The 22057-nt window shown below is 53.5% G+C and overlaps 1 protein-coding gene and 1 long non-coding RNA gene across 2 annotated transcripts in view; one reads left to right on the top strand and one right to left on the bottom strand.

Annotated features, from left to right (window-relative positions):
* The window catches only part of CACNG4 (calcium voltage-gated channel auxiliary subunit gamma 4), a 60573-nt gene extending 53164 nt beyond the window's left edge, over positions 1–7409 (bottom strand). Inside the window, exon 1 of the mRNA XM_021670875.2 lies at positions 6985–7409. Coding sequence (XP_021526550.1) covers positions 6985–7204 — 220 coding nt within the window. The 5' untranslated portion in view covers positions 7205–7409. The remainder of the gene's footprint in view (positions 1–6984) is intronic.
* Positions 7410–7717: 308 nt separating this feature from the next.
* Positions 7718–17660, top strand: LOC110568279 (uncharacterized). Its single transcript, XR_002478575.2, has 4 exons — positions 7718–7911; positions 9768–9853; positions 16788–16956; positions 17143–17660. It is a non-coding gene; the product is annotated as an uncharacterized LOC110568279 (long non-coding RNA).
* Positions 17661–22057: the final 4397 nt, after the last annotated feature.

Below are 22057 nucleotides of genomic sequence, written 5' to 3'. Positions count from 1 at the left end.
TGTGAAATAAAGCAGGCTTCTGACCCTGACCTTGGAGCCTCCCCAGGGCCACGCCCTGACCTCCTCCTCACTCCCTCTCCTCCATCCTCACCAGGTTCCCTCCTGCTCGGGGCCTCGGCTTGCCCTTTCCTCTCCCTAGAAGGTTGTCCCTCCAGGTCCTTTTTGTGCTTCAGGTTTTGGCTTAAATGTGACCTTCCCTGACAGCTTCCCGTCCCCTGACCAGCCAATAGCAGCCCCTCCAGCCACTCCCCACACACCCCCTGCTCCGTTTTTACCATAACACACCTCAGCACCTCGAAGTGTCAACTCCCTCATACATAGGAATATCTGTTCCTGGAGAGCAGGGACCTGTCTGTCCTGTCTGCAGCTGTGACCCTGAACCCTGCATGCCTGATACAGACCAGGTGTTCAGTGAGCCTGTGCTGAACGAATGAAGGAGGGACAGCGGCACGCCCAGCAGGCAGGTGACTTGTAGCCTGTGTGTGTGTCTCAGCAGCAAAAGGGCGGAAAGCCACTGAACTAAGTAGCCTCCAAGGCTGTTCTGGCTGGAAATCCCCTCCTCCGGCAATGACCCTCCATGAGGCCCTCCTTCCTTCAACCTGGAAGCTATGGGCAGAGGCTCTCTGGGGCTTGTGTGACAGAAAGTCAGAAGTGGAAGGAGTATTCCAGATCAGCCAGGCCCCAGTTTTCAGATGAGGAGACAGAGGCCCACTAGGCCCCCTCCCTGTACATTGCTGCTCCGGTTTGGCTGTGGCTCCCTCGCCTCTGACACTCAGGGTCTGGTGACCCAAGGCCCCTTCCTACTCAGCACTTCTGTTACTATGTCCTGGAAATCCTCTGAGTCTCGGCTGTCTGTGGAGACTGACACGGGGGGTTTATTTGAAAGATCTGATTTTCCTACTGAGATTTTTTTGAAGTCTCTGAAAAGGGGTTCCTCCAAAGCTGGCTCTGTAGCGGAGCCATTAAGTCAGTCTGCAGGCTGGGGTCCACTTAGACCACCAGCTTCTCCTCACTAAATCAGCTGGCTCCATTTAAAAGGAGCTAGTGTTTCCTTACAAGAAGAGAGAAAGGAATAAAGAACAGAAGAAGGTAGAGAAGAGACAGAGAGCGGAGCATTAGGGGAAGGCAGACCTGAAAAGAGACCCTCAAGGCCCCTTCCTGAATGATTGGAGAGTAAGCAACAGTTGTAAAGCAGAGACAGGAGAGAACATATCTGTGATGGACTCATGCTTGTGTGTCCCCAAAATTCATATGCTGAAGACCTAATCCTCCATGTATACAATGGCATTTGGAGACAGGGCCACTGGGAAGAAATTAGATATAGATGAGTTCGTGAGCGACATGGTCAGATCAATGCCCTTATAAGGACGGACCAAAAAGCTGGCGCCCTCTCCTCCTCCATGTGAGCATTTTAGGAGGATGATGTGGCCCCAGTGTCAGCAGTGCTAAGGTTGAGAAACCCTGCCCTGGTGCGAGGGGCGGCTGGTGTTAAACCCACAGCCCTTGGTGCTCCTGAGTTACGCCTTAGAGAACTTATGTGAAGAAGCCGGCGATCTGCAAGCCAAGAAGAGGGACCTCGCCAGGAAGTGAGCCCACCGGCACCTTCATCTTTGACTTCCCAGCCTCCAGAACTGCGGGAAGTTCACATCTGTGGTCTAAACCATCCAGTCTATCATATTTTATGATGTCAGCCCGAGATGACTGCAACAACCCCCTACCTGCCCCTTCCCAAATCCGCATGGTTCCAGTAAAGGATTTCCCCTGACCAGTGTACCAAGAGGAGCTCCTAAGTTCCACCTTGGCCATGATCTGGACAATGGAAGGCAATACTCAGGAACTGTATATATCTTAAACCTCATTTTCTACACCTATAGACAGCAGATAATCAATATTTACCTTGAGGTGTTGTGGGCAATTACATGCACGAGTGTGAGTTACGCGTGAAGGTCTTCATAGTGATGGCAGTGACGATTAGCATCCAAGGGCAACGGGGGTCCAGGGTGAGGATTCGAGCTGGCGGTACTTGGCGCATCAGGGAAGAGCCTGCTCTGGCACTGTCACCTACCCTGGCCTGGCTGGACAAGCTGCCTTTGGGTTATTTCAAGAGAAAATGAAAGCAAACACAGATAGGAAAAGTTTCAAGCCCAGCGCCAGGCCTGGAGTCGGTGGAGAAAGGCCGTTTGGATCAAACTTCTCTGAATGGTCCTGTGTCGGGAGTGTGGTTTAAGACAGAGCCAAGCAGGCCGGGCTTTGCGGTGTCTCACACCTGTAATCCCAGCACTTTGGGAGGCCGAGGCAGGCGGATCATCTGAGGTCGGGAGTTCGAGACCAGCCTGACCGACATGGAGAAACCCTGTCTCTAACAAGAATACAAAATTAGCTGGGTGTGGTGGCGTATGCCTGTAATCCCAGCTACTCAGGAGGCTGAGGCAGGACAATCGCTTGAACCCAGGAGGTGGAGTTTGCAGTGAGCCGAGATAGCGCCATTGCACTCTAGCCTGGGCAACAAGAGCAAAAGTTCGCCTAAAGAAAAAAAAAACAGAGCCATATAGCTGACCCACCAGGAAAGAGTTTCAGGAAACTCTTTGGAAAGAGTGAGCCTCCCACCTGTGGGCAATGGGCAGGGCTCGGGGCAGCTGGGGCCTCTCAGGAGACATCCATGGCTGTCTTTTCACTCCCCTCCCCAGGGTGTGGGGCTACTGTTTCCTCTTCCTCAGTGTGCCATGGTGGGAAGAAAGGCTGGGTACACTGGTGTGCAAGATGCTGTGGTGAGGCAGGAGAACATGACTGGGTTAAAGAACTCCTTCGCGCTCAGGTTCCAGAACCTTCTCCATATCTTCCCCCACTATTGCCCAGCACAGAGCTGGCACAAAGCAGGCATGGGGGCCACCCCTGGCATCAAGGCTGCTATATTAAGGCCCTGGCAGAGCTGTGGGCGTGCTGGAGGCAGCTTCCTCCTTTTGTGATGGGAGGTTGCGGGAGGGGCATGGCTAAGACTCTCGGACCCTGGAGCTCTCTTTGGATGGAGAGCTTTCCTGATGGCAGCTGGGGATCTGGGTGGTTCTAGTGAGTTCTCTAGAGTTGGTGTGGGAGGCAAGGCCTTGGCATGTGGCACAAGCTGCTGTCCTCTGAGCCCAGAGTCTCTTCTTCCCTTCCACGTCTCCACAAGTCTTTGGTCCCTGGCAATAGTACGTGCTCTGTGATGTTTGCTTATATTCTACACCCACGGAATTCCAAAATGCATGAGACAGAACAAATGTTGGCTGATGATGCCTTTGGAAAACCTTGAAAAAAGGTTTACTACCCCTTTCCTATGTCCCCAGGCTTGGCTGGGTGTCACCAAAGATACAAAGAATGAGGTGAGTGTCTCAGAAGGCGGGGAGCAGATGACTGATTGCAGCGACTAGTCCAGCACACAGGTGAAGGAGAGAAAAAAGAGAAAGAGACAGAGACAGTGACAGAGAGACTGAGAAACAGAGATTGGGAGAGAGACAAGACAGACGGTGACAGAGAGACTGAGAAAGAGAGATTGGGAAACAGACAGAGAGAAAGACTGAAAGAGAAAGAGGAGAGAAAAAGAGGAGAGGAGAGGAAGGGAAGGGAGGAGGAAGGGGAAGGGAGGAGAGGAGGGAAAGGGAGGGATGGAGGCAGGGGGGAGAGGAGAAGTGAAGAGAGGAGGGGAGAGAGAGAAGAGGAGGAGAAAAAGGGAAAAGCAAAAATAAAGGAAAGGAAGAGAAAAGGAGACGGGAAAAGGTGTGTTATGCAATTTGTGTATCCGTTGTGCATCCTCACTTCTAATGCCTTCATGCTGCCACCAGCCCAACCTCAGAGCTGGGTTCCACTGGGTAGTCAAGTACTTGGTTCTATTTTTAATGGCAACCCAGAAGCTGTTTGGGAAAAGGCAGGATGATCTGGTGAGAAGAGCTTTGTAGTGAGACAAAGGCTCCAATCTGGCCCAGCTGCCTCCTATGTGGGCGCCTCTGGGCAAGTCCCTGAACCTCTCCACACCTCCCTTGCTCATCTGCAGACAGGGGTGAAGACAGTGCTGTCCCAGGGCTGTCATGGGCAGGCCACACGGTAATGTGCACAAGGCTCTGCACACTTGAGCATTTTGACATTTTCCAGCGGAGGGGCGGGTAGAAGGGAGAGACCTTGATTTGAGGGGTAGAAAGAGGCTAAGACAAGGTCAGCCCTCGTGAAGCTGGGAGCAGCAGTCTTTTGCACGCAGCCCTGCCAGAAAGCATGGATGCCTTAAGTACCCAGAGGGCTGCGCTTCCTGGCCCAGCAACATTATTTATAAGACACGAACATGAAACGGAATCTGTCATTTGCCAGTTGCCAGCAAACCCTTCAGAGTTCTGCCATTACACTCGGAGTCTTATTAGCTGTCTGCTGCAGCATTTCTTCAGTTTCAGCCCAGAGGTTTGATTTTTTTTTTTTTTTTCATTTTCTTCTGTTCATTTTGCTCTGGAGGTAATGCTTTGGGATACTTTTCTAAAGAACAGGTGGAAATAATGCATTTTATACCTGAAAGCCAACATGGAGGTAACTCTCCCTCCATGTCCCCGGAGAGTGGCCTAGGGTTAAGGTGCGTTCCAGGCTTCAGCTCTGGCTATTTGCTGGCAGGTGGAGGCATTGTAGGAGGTGAGGTGTCAGGTGGTTGACAGCTGCTGGTCTAGGGATGTGCTTTTTATGAGACAAGCTGGCAGTTCCCACCCAGGTTGAGGGACTGTCACAATGATTCTAGCCAAGGAATCTTGAACCCACTCTCCCAGCCCTGGGTCCCATGAGGATGTTCTGGACCTCAGAACCCTTGAGCTCTGGGGAATCACACAGGCAGCCCAGTTCTTTCGGTGAGGTCCCCCAGATGGCTCCCTCTGCTAGTGGAGCCAGCTGCCCAGATCAGCTCCGGGCTGTCTTGTTGAACACCAAAGTGCAAATGACTGGAGGCAGCTGGCAAGATGCCAAGTGCAGCATTAATCCTAATTAGGATGAGGAATTAATAAAGGAAGCCAGGCTTCCAGCACGGAGGAGTTAGTTTCAGAATTTCCACTGGGAAGCTGGAAGGCCCTGGGTCCACGCATGCCTTTGGGTCGTGCCAGTGGCATGACTTATGACTTACTGTGCCAGGCAGATGGTACCCAATGGAACTTGCTTGTGAGGTGGAGTACGGAGCACTGCAGCCCCTGCTCTGTATCCAACTCAGGTGCTGTGGCAGGTAGTGACGTGGGTACATTCTCCAGAGGAGAGGAGTAGGTGTTCATGATCAGAGCAATTGAACACCAAAATGTGATGTTTTTCAAAAGAAAAGACGAGGGTGTGATTGTGAGCCCACTGGCTCTTTTGTATGTTTCTCTAACTACTGATTGCACATTTCTGTCACCTGAAGATGCCACTCAGCCCTGGCATTATGCTCCAAATTGCAAAGGGCACAGCAGCCTCTTTTGGGAGTGGGGGTGGGAGACAGAGGTGGGCAGGATTCCCGATGAGATGAGAACAAGCATGGTCTGGAGGGGAAAGGGGGCCAAGTTGACTTCACTCAGCAGACCCAGTTTCACAAAGCCTCTTTTCAGAGGACTTCAAACGCGGCCAGAAAAGGGCTATGGTTTTAAGAGCTCCCTGCCAACCTCTACCAAGAAACAACCGCGGCTGAATTCCGTGCAGGGGCTGGAACTGCAGTAAGGAAGGCTAGGTATGTGGGAGAACTTCCCGAACAACTGAGGGGCGGAGCTCACACTCGGGGAAAGGTTATGGAAAAAGAAAGAGGGAATTCTGTCCAACGCGTTTTTGAAAAATCAAAGGAAAGCCCCCACCAGCTCCCTCCACCTGGTCCCTGATCTGAGAGCGACGCTTAAGCAGCAATCCTGTGCCCAACCTGGCTGGGACCAGGCAGCCCCTCCCCAGCCACCTGTTCAAGTTCCGCAACCGGGCAGAAGGGCGCCCGGAAGGCACCGAAGCTGAGCGCATTTTGGCGTTGGAGGCATCCAGGCCCCTCCCCAGGAGGGAGGTGTCCCCTTAGTCCCGGGGCGAAATCCTGGCCCCTAGAGGCATTCCAACCTCTTGACACCTGCTACGTGGCCTCCAGTCGCATCTGGGGGTCGCAGCGCGCAGCTCGGATGAGACGACCACGCCCCTCCCAGGCTGTTGCCTGTCCGCCGATCGCCCCTGAACACCCCAGTTTCCTACTGAGGTCTCCCGCAGCCTTCCTGCTGAGGGCCCGCGACCGAGGTCGCTGTCTCCATTGGGGGAGACTCGGGGTCGCTCCCCTCGCTGCCTCAGTGCATAGCGAGAAGCTGGCCAGTGGCTCTATGGAAGACGAGGCGGGCAGCGGGCTGGGGCTACCCAGGTACCCTAGATCAGCTCGGCACCCAGCCCCCATCCCCGTCCCGACCGCGCCCCCCACAACCGCACCCCCGACCCTACTTCTGCCCTCACCCCTCAGCCCGAGCCGGGAAGGAGCGCCCAGCGGCCCCGAGGTGCCCCACCCCCGGCCGGCCCCGCCCCAGGATGGCCAGTTCCCATAGCAATCGCACAGACACCGGTTGCCAAGCAACCCCTCCCCCCTCCTGTCGGCTCCCCCAACCCCAGCCTCCTCCCGCCCCCTCGTCAGCCTCCACCTCCCCCGGGGGTGCCGGCGCAGCCCCTGGGGATCGCTCGGGTCCTGGGGTACGCGCGCACGCGTGAGTTTCGGTGTGTTTCATTGTGTCTGTGGGCGAGGGGGTGTGCGTGTGCGCGTGGAGAGTTTGTGGGGTCGGTTTGCTGGGGAGGACCCAGCTGGGAGAGACCCGAGCTGATGCACAGCTGGCCGCGAGGGGACCCGCCCGCCCGCCCGCTCAGGCTCCTTTGTGTCTCTCGCGGAGCCAGCGCCGCGCCCACCCCCTCCCCGGCCCGCGCCCCGGGCAGTGTGTGCGCGTGTGTGTGCGCGCGCGCGCGTGTGTGTTTGTGTGTGTGTGTGTGGCGGCGAGGGGTCGGGGCCGGCCGTACCTTCGATGCAGCACACCCGCCACAGCCCCGAGTGGGTGAGGTCGCCGCGAGCGCGGCGGGGCGGGGGCCCGTCGTCCATGGTCAGGTTGGTGCCGTTGCAGATGTGCGCGCTGGAGTAGAGCCAGTAGTCGGTGCCGATGGCGATGGCCATGAGCGAGAAGGCGGCGAAGGCTCCGGCCGTGGTCAGCAGCATCTGCAGCCCGCGGTCGCATCGCACCATGGTGGGCGCCTCATAGTCCGCCGCCCGCCGGCCCGGCCCGCCGCGCCCGCCCGCCCTCCTCCCTCCGCGCGCCGCTCCGGGGGCGCCGGGGTTGGGGGGCCGAGGGCCGGGGGGCGGCGCCGCGCTGCGCGCTCCGACCCCGCGCCCCGGGCGTGCCTGCGCTCCGGCCGCGCTGGGGCTCAAACTCCGAGGCGCGGCGGCGAGTGCGGGCTGCGCGGGCCGCCTGGCGGGCTGGCGGCGGCGGCCGGGGGCTCCTCCCTCTGGGCCCGCCCTCCCCGCTCGGCCCGCGCCTCCGCCCCGCGCCCTCCTCGCCTCCCCCGCCGCCGCCGCCGCCGCGCTCCCGGCCCGCGCCCCGCTCCTCTCGGCGCCGCCCCTCGCTCCTCGGGCCCCCGCCCGGCTGTGCGCTCTTCTGCGCTCCCCTCTCTCCCCAGCCCGGATTTTCTCCCCCTCGCCTCCCCGCTTCCCCGCGCTCGCGCGCGCTCTCTCTTCCTCTCCCAGGGTTCATTCACATTATTGGAGCGAAGGAAGCCGAGGGAAGGGTTCCCCAGGAGGACCGAAGGGAAAGTGCGTCTCCAGCCACCTCTCTTACCCGCCCAGGACACCTGGCCTCCCCTCCGACTGCCCTGCGGATTCTTTAATTTGTGGAGGAGGGCATGGGTGGGTGTGTCCCTCCTTTCCCCTCTGTGGCTGTTCACCTGGTGATGAAGGTGAGTGTGGGAGTGCGTGTTCAGGTCAGAATTCCCGAAACCCTAGATGTGGGTCACGCCGCCAGACCTCGCAAGGCACGCCAGGCCCGGGCCAGGCCCCACCCAGTGCAGGCGGTTCCTGTTCCTCTAGATCCCCTTGCAGGGCCTGGAAGGACCCTGACTTGCGGTTGAGGGAGAAGGGCGATGTCAGCGAGAGGTCCTTCGGGGAGAACACAGGGTCCCTGCTTTCCAGAGTGGTGGCAAGGCTGAGATTGAAGATGGGGCGCTCCTGCGTGCTCCCATTTACTGGAGTACCCCAGGACTCCAGAGGTCTGTTACTGCTGGAGTCCAGGACCACTCCAGTTTGTTAGATTCCAACAGTCCACCCTCCAGCCTTTTCCCTCTCTCTCCCAGCCCCTTTGCAATACCTTTATTTCGTTTTGCCTTTTGCTGTACTCGAGCTTAACTGGCTTTCCCTTCCCTGGCCTTTATTGCCAGCCCCTGCCCCAAGCCCTGCTGGCTTCACCTGCTGCAGCTGTGATCCCATCCTGAACACACTCCCTTCTCCAGGGAGCCGGCCCGGGCTCCTCCTCCTTCAAGACCCAGCTCCAAACCCCGCCCTCCAGGAGGTTCTCAGAGCCCATCATGAGGAAGTGCAGCGCCCCTTGACCTCGCATGTCCAGATGGTCCTGTTGTTGGCACCCCTGGCCTCACTGGACCCCAGAATATGCAAAAAGGTGTAGGGAGTGCTGCTATTCTTGCAAAATGAAGCTTAACTTTCTTTGTGGCACCTTCCTTGGTGCTCACTCTTCAGAGAGTACCCAGTGTTGGAATCACTGTTCTCTGCTCCATGAGATTGTGAGCCTTTCCTATGACTGGCATATATGGTAAGGGCTTAGCAAATGTTTGCTGAGTGAGAAGTGTTTCTTGCCCCTGGAAAATTATAGTCTGATTGGGAGGATTAGATCATAGAAATAAAGGGGGAAAACCTCACAAGGTGATAGAGCCTGAGGACCGGGCTGGCTGCATCAATGATTGTTTGTTGGCCCCTTCTGCCCTTGGGGTGTCTATTCTGCTTTCCAAGTCACAACGGACAAGGGTCATCACTTCTAATTTACTTTAACCCACCTGCCACCTGGTCTGGGGTTCTGAGTGGACCGGAAGGTATGAGATGGTTTGCTCTGACCCAGGGCAGGGCTACCCACCTCCAGCCCTAACAGCCACTGGGCTAAGTCTAGGTTCAGTCCTCAGAAACTCCAGAAAAATGAATCCCAAGTTCTCTTCTTCTCCTCCTCCTCCTCCTCCTCCTCCTCGTCTTTCTCCTTCTCCTCCTTTTCCTCCTCTTCTTCTTCTTTCTTCTTCGTCTTCCTCTTCTTCTAACAAATCATTGTTTCAAATTAAATCCTAAGTGGAAGCCCAATGTAAACAAACCAGTTAGACCAGTTAGACCTGTAGGTAAGGGCTGGCATGGCTCTGGTTGAATGAGGGACCCAGGGCACCGGTGCTCACCCACACACATCATGCACTGCAGCCCCCAAAGCACCTCTCTGGACCCTGGGTTCCACAAAGCATGCTGTGAAAACCATATCCTGAGCCAGCCACTAAGTTACTCAGAAACGTCCCCCTCCACCCTGTCCCGCTTGCAGCCTTCCTCAGAGACTTTGGGAGAAACGAATGAATGTGAGTTACATGAACCTGATCTGCAGGGGTGGAGAGCAGCAGTTTCTCCCAGTCACCTATTAGATGGGGGAGATGACACTTAGGAGGTGGGCCCCTCCTCCAAGCAAGCAGTCCTCACGTTCATCCCTTGGGAGACAAAACCGAAATCTTCCTTGATCAGAACATTGGTAGACCAGCTCTCACTCCTCCACTTGCAGAAAAGTGTGCAGGAGAGTTGAGAACACACCGGACCAGAAGCCAAGACAGTCACCTTCGCACGCTGGCTCCCGGACTAACTTGCAAGGTAATCTGGACCAGCCAAAACCACCTGGGAAAAGGATACCTCTCTAGTCCAACTTTCAGAGTTGTTTCAAGGGTTGGCGGGGCGTGGTGTCTCCCGCCTGTAATCCCGGCACTTTGGGAGGCTGAGGCAGGGGGATCACTTGAGGTCAAGAGTTCGAGACCAGGCTGGCCAACATGGTGAAATCCTATCTCTACTAAAAATACAAAAAAAAAAAAAAAAAAATTAGCCAGTGGTGGTATGTGCCTGTAATCCCAGCTACTTGGGAGGCTAAGGCAGGAGAATTTCTTGTACTCAGGAGGTAGAGGCTGCAGTGAGCTGAGGTCGCACCACTGCACTCCAGCCTGGGTGACAGAGTGAGACTCTATCACCAAAAAAAAAAAGAGTTGTTTCAAGGGTCAAAAAAGCCACCTTGCGTGTCGTGTACATGCAGCAGCTGTTTTGGGCTGGGCAGTACAGGCTGGCTTTTCTGCCGTTTTTTGGAGACAAGTGAACCCAACACTGTCTAGGAGGCATATATTATATGTACTTAAAAATTTTTTTTTTCTTTTTTTTTTGAGATGGAGTCTCGCTCTGTCACCCAGGCTAGAGTGCAGTGGCACGATTTCGGCTCACTGCAACCTCCACCTCCTGGGTTCAAGCAGTCCTCCCGCCTCAGCCTCCCGAGTAGCCAGGACAGGTGTGTGCCACCATGCCAGGCTAACTTTTGTATTTTTAATAGAGACGGGGTTTCACCGGGTTGGCCAGGCTGGTTTCGAACTCCTGGCCTCAAGTGATCTACCCACCTCAGCCTCCCAAAGTGTTGAAATTACAGGCGTGAGCCACTGCGCCCGGCCTACAGTCACTGTTAATTCTCACTATCACCCCCGACAACACCAGGGGAATCTGAGGTGCAAAGACAGTGAGTAACTTGCTCCAGGTCTCACGCCTGGAGGGTGGGATCACATCTTAGCTCACAGCTCAGTGACTTCAAGGCCAGAGTTTTTCAAGGATGCTAAACAGCCTCTGCCATTGTTAAGTACTGCTTGGCTGTGTCGTCATTATTACCTGTTAATTTAGGGGGTCCCCAACGGGAGCTTGGCAGTTTGCCTTTCTGTCTGCGGACACCTGTGGGCCGCCGTGCTTGGTTCTGCGGTTATGAGGGTGTGGACTGTGGAGTCGCATAAGGACTTGACTGCCAGCACAGGGAGCTGGCGCAAACCCAGGACTGGCTGAGACCATTCATCATGCTTGGGTGAGCACAATTTAAATCTGGAAATTTCTGCTCAGCCAGATTAGAGAACTCTAAATGACAGTATTTAACTGCTGCCTGAGGACCCTGGAGTTTCTCCCATGTGACACTTCCAGAATTGAGGGAGGGATGTCTTCTTCTCTTGCCTAGGAGGAGGTCTTGGACTGGTCTTGTTCCGGAGAGACTAGACACTTGGCATCTTCCCCCTCCACGACCCCCCGCGAACCCCGTATAAATATAAATGTTACTGCTGGGGGTGTGAACAAGTAAACATGTGTATTATTACCTCCCTTGCCAGCTGAGAAGGTGGCAGGATTTGCCAGTCACTTGGACCAGTCCTCCCAAACTGTCTTTTTCTATCCAACGTGGTTTCTTTCCTCCTTACTGAATCATTTAGGTAATTATCTCAATTCTTCACTTAACTTTGGCTGTGAAGACAGAGCCTTAATGAGCCCAGCACCCTGGGCAATCTCAGCTCCAGGGCGAGGCATCTGGGCAGCGGCTGTGGGAGGCGAAGGCAGAGTTAGGACGCTCATGTTGCATAACCTGCACGTCCAAGCGGCCGAGCCCTCTGCGTCTGCAGTCCGGGCAAGAAGTCGGGAGAGGCCCTCCACCAGCCAGGGGAACGCAGTCGCTCTCTGCAGCAGCTCCCACAGCCTTAAGCAAAACCTTTGTTTTCCCCCTTTGTCCTCCAGAAATAATGACCTTTGTGAGTCAACTTTTGTAGTATCTCATTTCCAGACCTAAAGCAGATGGCTCTGGTGATTTCAGAAGGCTTAGTGAGGGGATTTGAGGAGCCTGGGTGAGATCTCAGGCGAATTGACACAAAGAATGATTTCCCGTTTTATAGCCAAGGCTTGGGGATGAGGCCCAGAAGATTCTGGGGCTTGGCTCAGTGTGGAGGCTTATCTGGAAACCCATCCAGCCTGCTCAGCCTCCAAGAAGAATGCCTGGAGATCCGGGTCCTGACAGCCTCCCCTCCATCAGATTATGCACGCTGCAAGGATGACTTTCTTTTCTTTCTTTCTTTTTTTTTTTTTTTTTTTGCTTCAGTATTTCAGTAGGCTCCTTTGAGGGAGATCAGAAAATGCTACATGGCTTTATGTATTCAAGTTTATTCCATTTCATTTGCTTATCACGGATATCCCATTCAAGGTGATGGAAGCTGAATACACAGCATTTTTTTTTTCCAGCTCAGCGGTGATAAAACGGTGGCACGCTCACCATCTCCATGCCAGACCAGGACCTAGAAGTGCAGAGAAGGGAAATAGCATTTCATGAGTGTCCTCTGGGTGCCAGTGATTGCATCCCTCATTTCAGTTATCCATCACAGCAACCATATAAAGGGGACACTTTCATCCCTTTTGTGTAGGTGATGAACTTGCAGCTACACAGAGAGCAAGTGACTGAGCCGGGATTTGAACCCAGCTCTGCCTGGAGCACAGCTGGGCTCCATCGGCTGCTATACTGCACCCCACACCCCGAAGGGCACAGAGGCCACTTTGCCCACTCTGCTTCCTCCCCTGCTCCTCCTCACACATTTATCCAGATGAAATCAAGTTCAAATGATGATCAAAGTCACATGAGAGGCTGGGCACAGTGGCTCAGGTCTGTAATCCCAGCCCTTTGAGAGGCTGAGGGGGGTGGATCACTAGAGGTCAGGAGTTCAAGACCAGCCTGGCCAACATGGTGAAACCCCGTATCTACTAAAAATACAAAAAAAAAATCACTGGGTGTGCAGGAGGGGTGCCTGTAATCCCAGCTACTCAGGAGGCTGAGGTAGGAGAATCGCCTGAACCTTGGAGGCGGAGGTTGCGGTCAGGCAAGATCACACCACTGCACTCCAGCCCGGGCAACAGAGCGAGACTCCATCTAAAAAATAATAATAATAATAATAAAAGTCACCTGACTTTTATTATTATTAATAAAATAATATTAATGGGTGGAGAGGTTAGGAAACAGCTGTGCTTTTTAAGCTGTTGGCAGTGGGGCTAGAGTTTGGAGTTTGGAGAAGGCTCCCCGTTTCCTGGGCAGGTGGGAGTGAGCTGGACTGATGGCAGGTGCTAGAAGCTACCAGCCTTGGAAGCCCACCCTACTCTTCCTCCCAGCTCTTACCCCAGCACCTGCCCTGATGCTGGCCAGAGTCGGGGGCAGAGGGCCAGCCTCTGTCCGGGTACCCAGTGTCCTGTCTGAGATGCCTCTGGCCTCTGGCTGCTACCCTCTCCTGGGCATTTTCCATTTACTGCGATGGCAGGAAAACCCAGTACTCTTAAACGGCAAACAACGCAGTGAACTGTGAGTGAAGTCCGTGTGGGCTTATCCAGACCTGTGTGTTTGCAAACCGGATCCCAGCATGGACTGTGCCCTGCAGGTGGTCTCCCCTGCCAGAATCTGTTCTAGAACCAGCCGGTGGATGAGCATATTGATATGAACGGCCTGGCTTGGCCAAAGCTTCCGGCCCAGCACGCTTGAGTGTCGGCTGGTTATTCTGAGAACATTCTTTTCAAAACACTCTACAGGACAAACAGGCCGAGAGGTTCCTTTGTCCACAGCTGGCCTCTGAAACTGAGCTGGCTCTCAAAGGGTTGAGAAGAACCCCAAGAAAGAGATTGTCTGCACTCAGAGGCTGAAACGTTTGAAAACGGGGGTGCGGGAGGGGGTGGGGAGGATGGTCAGTGACAGCACATTCTTCAGCAAACATGTCATTTGTGCTTTTACCAAAGCAGAGCTTTTAATTCCTAAAATATAACAGACTGATGCAGGGGCTGGAAGAAGAGGGCGCGTTTTATGTACAACTCTGCTAAGTGCTTGTTTGCTGAATGAAAGGTTTTGTTCAGCGAAGGTCCTGGTACTTTCGCCTTCAGAACCACACCTACCTTTTCATCTCCAGCCTCCCTGGCTCTCAGCTGGCTGCGGGGGGTTTGGGGGTGGGTTGCTCTTGGCCCTCCTGGAGCTGCGCTTGCTACTGGGTGGGAGAGCTTGCTCTAGACTGCAGACATCTTTCTGGATTGCAGCTGTCAACCGACTACCTGCCCTCTGCCTCCTATGTCGGTGGTTCCTGCTTGTCATTGAAGAGCTGCTGGGTCTTTGTTGCTTTTCTCTCCAAGGCCTTTTGATGAGATAGAAAGGAAAGGTCATCAGATGCAGGCTGACCTGGGTTTCCACTTCCGCTTTGCCATTTGCAGCTGTGTGACCTAGGACTAGTGGCTGAATCTCTCTGGGCCCCAATAAGAGAGGAAACCAAATACTGGCCTCACCGGGTTGGTTAACGTGCAGATTCAATAAGCCCAGGAAAAACATTAACCCCAAAATGCTAATAGCTGATGTTTACGGAGCACTTTATCTGTACCATGCTCTATTCAACGTGCTTTGCCATACATTATTTGATTTTTTCCAAAACTTTTTGAGATAGATACTGTTATTGATCTCATTTTACCAAAGAGGTAATGAAGGCATGGCAAAGGTGAATTGCTTGCCAAGAGTTGCCCGATTTTAAGCCTCAGCGGTCTGTATACAGAACCTGTGCTTATAATTTTGATTTACGTACTTACTAAATAATAGTAACTTTTATTATTATCTTGCTCATTAATACTCCCTGACGACGAAGTTGAGGCTACTGCTTATCCTCATCTGCCAACAACCACTGATGTCACTGGACTCAAGCACCCTTTGTAATACAGACCCATTAATGTATCCAATCCAGAAATACTGTTTTGGTTTTTTTTTCCTTCAGCAGAGCCCTCCCTATGGGTTCATATTGTCCTGTTGGAACCTACGTGGGTCTTCTCAGGCATTAAGACATTATTGAAATCATTGCTGGCTGAGCACGGTGACTCACGGCTGTAATCCCAACACTTTGGAAGGCCAAGGCGGGTGGATCACCTGAGGTCCGGAGTTCTAGACCAACCTGGCCAACACATTGAAACCCCGTCTCTACTAAAAATACAAAAAGTTAGCTCGGTGTGGTGGCGAGCACCTGTAATTCCAGCTACTTGGGAGGCTAAGGCAGGAGAATCACTTGAACCCAGGAGGCAGAGGAGCCGAGATCGTGCCATTGTACTTTAGCGTGGACAACAAGAGTGAAACTCCATCTGAAAAAAAAAAAGAAAAGAAATCATTGCTGGCAGTTGCCAAAATTCTCTTCAAATTCTTGTCTTGTCCAGAAAGTGGCGGCAATGTGTGCTATAGGAAAAGGGATACAGCAGGCAGCTTAGCTCTTCCAGGCCCGCTCTTCCCAGTAGTGTGTCGGCAGAGTGGCACCTGCTTTGGTAGAGCTGCCATGAGATTTGAAGAAGACATGGGTGCCCAGCTGACCCAGGAAAGGTGGTCTGATATCAGCAGATGTCACCAGGAGATGTACATAACACAAAATAAGAAATCATATTTACTTATGAATGAGCAAATCTCCCCGGGCTTTGGGGGCCTCTTCGAGTGGTCTGCAGGATCACTGGAGTGTCCGCCCAGAAGCACTTGCTCCCTGCATGATTGTAGTGGGCCTCAGGGCTTCCCCATGCCACCCTGGCCCACCCAGGGCAGTGCCAAGCAGAGTGAGTTTTCAGAAACTTGCATCTGGCCCAGCTCTCGGCTGAATCTGAGAACAGACCGTTTCCAGATAAACAGAGGATGAGAGATATACCGGTTTCCTAGAAGAGATATTTTAAATGCTGTAGATCCTTTAAAAATTCAAGGAGAAATATTCTTTTTTTTTTTGAGACAGAGTCTCACTCTGTTGCCCAGGCTGGAGTGCAGTGGCATGATCTCGGCTCTCCTCAACATTTGCCTCCTGGGTTCAAGCGATTCTCCTGCCTCAGCCTCCTGAATAGCTGGGATTACAGGTACCCACCACCTCACCTGACTAATTTTTGTATTTTTAGTAGAGACGGGGTTTCACCATGTTGGCCAGGCTGGTCTTGAACTCCTGACCTCAGGTGATCTGCCCACCTCAGTCTCCCAAAGTTCTGGGATTACAGGTGTGGGCCACTGTGCCCGGCCTCAGAGAGATAGTCTCTGACTGATGCTGTATCTGTTGGGAGTGTCCTCACCTGGGGAGCGGTGTGGCCCATGACCGAATTGTCCTCTTGCAGCCTTGGTACCCAGAGGTGAGGCCTGAGTCTGTTCTGCAGGTAAGGGAGGCAGCAGTTCCGCAGGTGCCAGTTCTGTGCATGGCTAGAAGCAGCTGCCTGACTGGCTGCCTTCCTGGGCTGCTCTGCGTACTCAACACCAGCAGTCTCTTGTCCCGGAAGATGGGTTTGTGATGGAAGATGATTAATAGCAGCTTGACTTTGTTAAACAGTTACATTTGCTGGGTACCTTAGGACAAGAAAAATATTGTTATCCCCATTTTAGAGATGATGCAACTGAGGCTTTGGGAAGGCAAATAAATTATTCCAGGTCACAGCAAGTAAGTAAAAGAGCAAGGACTTCAATCTATGACTATCTGTGTCCAGGGGTCATAGTCTCCCCATAGCTGAGTAGTTTTCAACCCCAGATGCCCTTGAAAATGACTTGGGAGATTTTAGAAGTAGACGCCTCACTCTCAGGTATTCTGACCTTGCTGGAGTGGGGCTGGGGACTGATATTTTTTGAAGCTCCCCAGTGATTGCTAATGGGCAGCCCAGGCAAAATCAAGGGCACAAAGCCATGATGCCTTTGGATCCAAGATCTCCTGGAAAGTGTTTGATTTTCACCAGAATTCATCTTTGGCAGATACACCCTGGCTCAGACTCTGTGGTAACTAACAAGGAATGTGGGGCTGGGGGTTCCTGGATCTCCTTGGCTGGCCGCGCCGCAGGTGAGTGCAGAAGACAGCGGTGAAGCTGGTGTGACCTGGGAGATTCCACAAGTTCTCATCGCAACCTCCCGCCCTGCTGCCCAGGTGACTCCCTCTGCCCCCCCGTGTGGGTTGCACTGTCTCTGAAGGTAGGAGGTGCCCATCGGGGAGAGGGAGGAAGGCCTCTGGCTCTGCCTTCAGAAGGCTTCCTGGGAGGGGAGAGCTTGGGGATGCGGGGGCCGAGCCAGCATCCTCTCCTTCATTAACCCGCTCCACTGGGAATTGCTGCAGAAGACTCTTAGAGGCTGCCGTGGAGAACTGGTCACCACCCAGGTGGTTTACCTGGAGAGTTGGGGAGCTTTGCCATCAGGCCAGAAGACTTGAAAGGTGAGAGTGAGAGAGGCTGGTGGGGGTGCTTGTGAGGTCCTGTATCCTGGCTGCTCTCTTGGGATGCCCCAGCCCCATCCCTGGGAGCATCGCAGAGCCAGGGAGCCCAGACCGGAGGCTGCCAGCCTGTGGCTCCTCCTCCCTCTTCCTCGGCCAATTCCCAGCAAACCACCCGCTGTACTTGCCAACGGAGCCAGATGCTGCTTTGGGGAAAATACCTTCTGGAGTTTGTTGTCTGAGCCCTCCCAGCTGACACCCACGGTGGAGGAGACGTGTCAGGATAAATGGAAAATCTCTTCATAAATATTTGAAAAAAGGCAAAAAGGAAAAGAAAAAAAGAATACCCCCCACCTTCCAGCATTTGGGAACATCTTCGTGATTGCAGTGCCAGATGGAGGAAGCAGGTCGTTAGCGTTCATCAATTTGTAGCGGGATCTCAGCAAGAGGGCGTCTCCGTGGCTGCAGCCAGGAGCCCCGTGCTCGACTCCTGGGACTGCAGGCACCAAGGGGCGTCTTGGCTTGCTCTGTGTGCCCAGGGGAGGGGACAGTCCTGCTGGAGCCTCTCATGGGAGCCTCGGGGCAAGCGAAGATGCCCAGCTGGCCAGCGGGGGAGGGTGACCTGCCCTTTATCCATAATGCATAATTGTGTCTTTAAAACCAGCCGCCTTGGGACTTGATTACAAGTGGAGCACAGGACCACTTGGCTTTTAGGGGAGCCCCTAGGAGACCAGTGAAGAGGCCCTGGGGGGTTGCGGTGCTAGGTGGGTAGTGCTGGTGCCCCCACAATGTGGGGAGAGCAGCACGCCCCAGCAGGAAGGCCCAGGGGATGGGGACCCGACTCCCAGAGAGGGGCTCAGCTAGGGGGCCTGGGCACTTTCATGCTGAGGCAGCAAAGTCAGGAATCCCAAGCCCCCTGTGGGAAAGGGCCCTTTTCAGGTCTGGTCATCAAAGAAACTCACCACCCAGGGAGAGCACTTGGCCTTGCTCGTGGCAGCCCGAGTTCCAGCCCCATTTCCAGCCATGTGCGTCTCTGTGTGTCCCTGGGGCTGGAGCTGCTGCTGTCAGTCCCAGGGAAGCCTGGCCTTTGGGCTCCTCGGACACCTTCCTGCTTATCCCCCTGCTATGTCGCTTGCCTCCCTCCGGGGCCTGGTCCTGGTCTTGGATCCGGGCAGACAGACTCTTCTTACTGGAGGAGAGGATGGTCAGTGGGGCAGGGCCTGGGGTGGGGTAGGGTCTCTAGGAGACAAAATCCTGGGGAAAACCTTCATAGATAGCGAGAAGTCGGGTTCCTAAGTCTAAGTGTTGATGCCTGTGGTCAGCTTGGAAAGGCAGACGTGTTCTGAGACCTTCGAAGGGTCCCATGTATCCCTCAAAGGTCCCCTCTGCTCTGAACCTCTCTGCCTGGATCGTGGGGCACACAGACAAACCTCCTGCTTCTTAGCAGCGAATCCCCTATAGTTTCCAGAGGGGGAGGCCTTCAGCGCAGGACGGCTTGAGCCCAGGAGTTCAAGGCTGCAGTGAGCTGAGATTGTGCCACTACACTCCAGCCTGGGTGATGGAGCAAGACCCTGTCTTGGAAAAAAAAAAAAAAAGGAGCAGGCTGCCTGTGACCTAAGGTGTGTGTGGCAGGATGGGAGGTCACAGCAACCCTGACCAAGGTATTTCGAGCAGCATTTGTTGACCTGCCTCCCGCTCCACATTGGAAATGTTCATTGCTTCTGAAGGGAGGTCGACTGGCCGGGCAGGATGCCTGAGAGGGGTGCGGGCCTGGGGTTGCACTGCACCACCTGGCTCAGCGATGGTATTTATTTCTCTGTCTCTGCCTTGGCAGGAAGAGGCACAAGAATGGCTTCAACCTCAAGGCTGGATTGCTGTTCACCTTTGGAATGTTAAGTCTGCTTTTAACTATGACTCGACTTCTCTCCAGTTTATTCGCTGTGAGTCACTTCTACCTGACATGCTGTGTTCCGGACACATCCCTAAATGACCATCTTAGAGAAATTGGCGGGGAATACAAACAGCCCCCAAAGAAGGCTGGTTGGAAAGCCAGGACTTTGCTCTCTGACCTGGGGTTTGAGTTACACTTGTTTCCCCAATCAACCAGAAATTGCAGGGTACTCACTCACTCATTTCCTCAGTTGGTGGATGAAGTGGGTTAAATTGTGACCCCCTCCCCCTCCAAAAAAAAATGATTCCTGGGTCCTAACACCCAGAACCTGCAAATGTGGCCTTATTTGGAAAAAGTGCTTTTGCAGATGTAATCAAGTTAAGGAGGCTGAGATGAGATCATCCTGAATTAGGATAGGCCCTGGGTCCAGTGACAAGTGTCCTTAGCAGAGAAGGGGAGAAGACACACAGAGGAGAAGGCGGAGACTGGAGCAAGGCACCGACAAGCCCAGCAGCACCACAGACTCCAGCAGGCCCCAAACCAGGGAGAGTCTCAGAATGGGTTCTCCCTGGAGCTTCCCCAGTGAACCAACCTGTCTGCAGCTGGATTTCAGCCTTCTGACTCCCAGAGCTGTGAGAAAATACGTATCTTTTGTTTTTAAGCCATCCAGTAATTTGTGACTGCAACCCTAGGAAATAAATATAGTGGACATCCGAGGGCCTTCGGGGGCCGGGCACTGTGAGTGCTGCGGCTCATGCCTGTAGTCCCAGCACTTTGGGTGGCCGAGGTGAAAGGATGGCTTGAGCCCAGGAGTTCAAGGCTGCCGTGAGCTGAGATTGTGCCACCGCACTGCAGCCTGGGTGACAGAGCAAGACCTTGTCTCAAAAAAAGAAAAAAAGAAAAAGATGTAGCAGTGAACTGTGCAGGTGTGACCCCAGCCCTCACGGAACCTCCCACCCAGAGTGGGAGACAGACCCGAAAGGGGAATTGCATTAAGGGGAATTACATGACGAGGGTTCTGAGCAGGAGGCAGGTGCCACAGAGACTGTTTCCTCCTTCCACACCCACTCCTTCTCCATCTCAGTACAGCACCACCATTGGCCTGTGGCTCAGGCCACAAACCGCAGCCACCCAACCACCAAATTCTGCCAGTGTTATGTCTGAGCCGCATTTCCACCCTGTCACTTCTGCCTGTCCTGCTGCTGCCTCCTGGCCAGGCCGCTCATTCTCTCCTCTGGATGCCTGGGAAACCTTCCTCCAGCGATGCTCTCCTGCTTGTTCACGATTGCTACCTACATCCTCTCCAGTGCATTCTCTTCCTGGCAGCCAGAGGATCTGTGCAAATGTCAGTTATTTCACTCGTCTGCTGAAAACCATGTCAGACCATCTTCCCGTGCACTGAGGGTCAAATACAAACACACCTGCCCTGCCCTGTGTGATCTGGTCCCTCCCTGCAGCTCCACCTTGAGCTCAGGTTCCCTTTTCCCTGAAAGGCTGCCACACTGGTCACTGTCCCTTCCTCCAACCCACCAAGCTCTTTCCCAGCTCAAAGCAGCCACGGCATGGCTTGCTCTCTCTAGAGAGTTCTTCTCTCTCTCAGGGCTCAATTCTTGGTTTCAAGTTCAATCAAGTTCAGTCTCAAGTTCAATCTCAACTGAAACATCGCCTTCTCAGAGAGGCTGTTCCAGACCGGTAGTCTGGATGGCGTGCTCCTTTCTTCATAGCTCTCATCCTCACAATCAACATCAGGATTTGCGAGTCAGTGTGTTTAAGTCTGTCTTTCCCATACTTGGCAAACTCCAGGAGGGACCCAGGTCTGTTTTGTTCAGTTCTGAAAGTCCACCACCTAACGCATAGGGCCTGGCATACAGAAATGCTCAATAAATATTTGTTGACTGAAAAAATCGGTGAATATATTTTCTGAGCTACATGGTGCGGAGAGGAGTAAAGAAGAACCAACACGCGTGTGGTAAACACCTCAGCTCCCGAGATCCTACGAGTTTGAGATCTCATGACAGCAGACTTGGCAATGTAATTACTTTGTTTTTCTCTCTCCTCCAAATGCCTTGTTTTTAAAGTTGGGTGTTTTTTCCCCACTTCTGTCGAGTAAATGTGTGTATTAACCCTGAGGCAGCAGAAAAGGAAGGGTTTGCAGGCTTAGCGAAAGCGTGCTGCAAAAGACAGACCCCAAGAAGGAAAAAGTTCCCATCAAATAGAACATCTGAGGGAAGTTAAAATGCACTTGCAGAAATAAATTGGTTGCTGTAGCAACCAGTTCTAGTTCTCCCCAAGAATAAAAACACAGAAAGAGGAAGGGAGAGGGGGATGTCAGCTAACTCTGGTTTAGGCTTAAGAGAAGGAGCTGTCCAAATAGAATTATGGGACGTATATTGTGAATTGTGTCACGTTACCAGCATAAAATGACGTTGTGCATGCTTGCCTCGATCTGGCAATGGACTCTCTTACTGGGCTTGATTCATCATTTCCGTTGTCTTCCTGGCTGGCTCCTGTGGGTGGTGGAGTATGTGACGCCTGACAGACAATGCCTCCTGTCACTCTCAAAGTCATACACCAGCTCCTGCGTTAAAGTGCTCCCGGAAACCTGCACTTTAGGGAGACCACGTGGCGTGTCCTTCTGTAATGAGTAATTGATTTCTAACAGACCCTCCTTGCAAATTCAGATTTTTACCTATATATGGTTTTCTAGAGTGGAATCCACCCACGTGTGCTAGGAGAGTTCACCGAAGGTACCAGAGTTGGGAGTGAACCGGCAGGGGCGATTCTCGATTGTGCGTTTGGGGTTCGTGAGGAAAGGCAGCCCACTCATGGGGGAGAAGCACAGACAGAGGACGCCGGGCATGGTGCGGAGCTGGGGTGGGTCCTGTGCAGGCACACGCCTGGATAGATTTTCCGTGAAATGCGGTGATCATG

This window comes from Aotus nancymaae, unplaced genomic scaffold, assembly GCF_030222135.1.
Source record: "Aotus nancymaae isolate 86718 unplaced genomic scaffold, 86718_ANA_hifiasm-v0.15.2.pri h1tg000089l, whole genome shotgun sequence".
NCBI classification, from domain to species: domain Eukaryota; kingdom Metazoa; phylum Chordata; class Mammalia; order Primates; family Aotidae; genus Aotus; species Aotus nancymaae.
The sequence above is the reverse complement of the archived record's forward strand: the minus strand, read 5'-3'. Positions and strand labels throughout refer to the sequence as shown.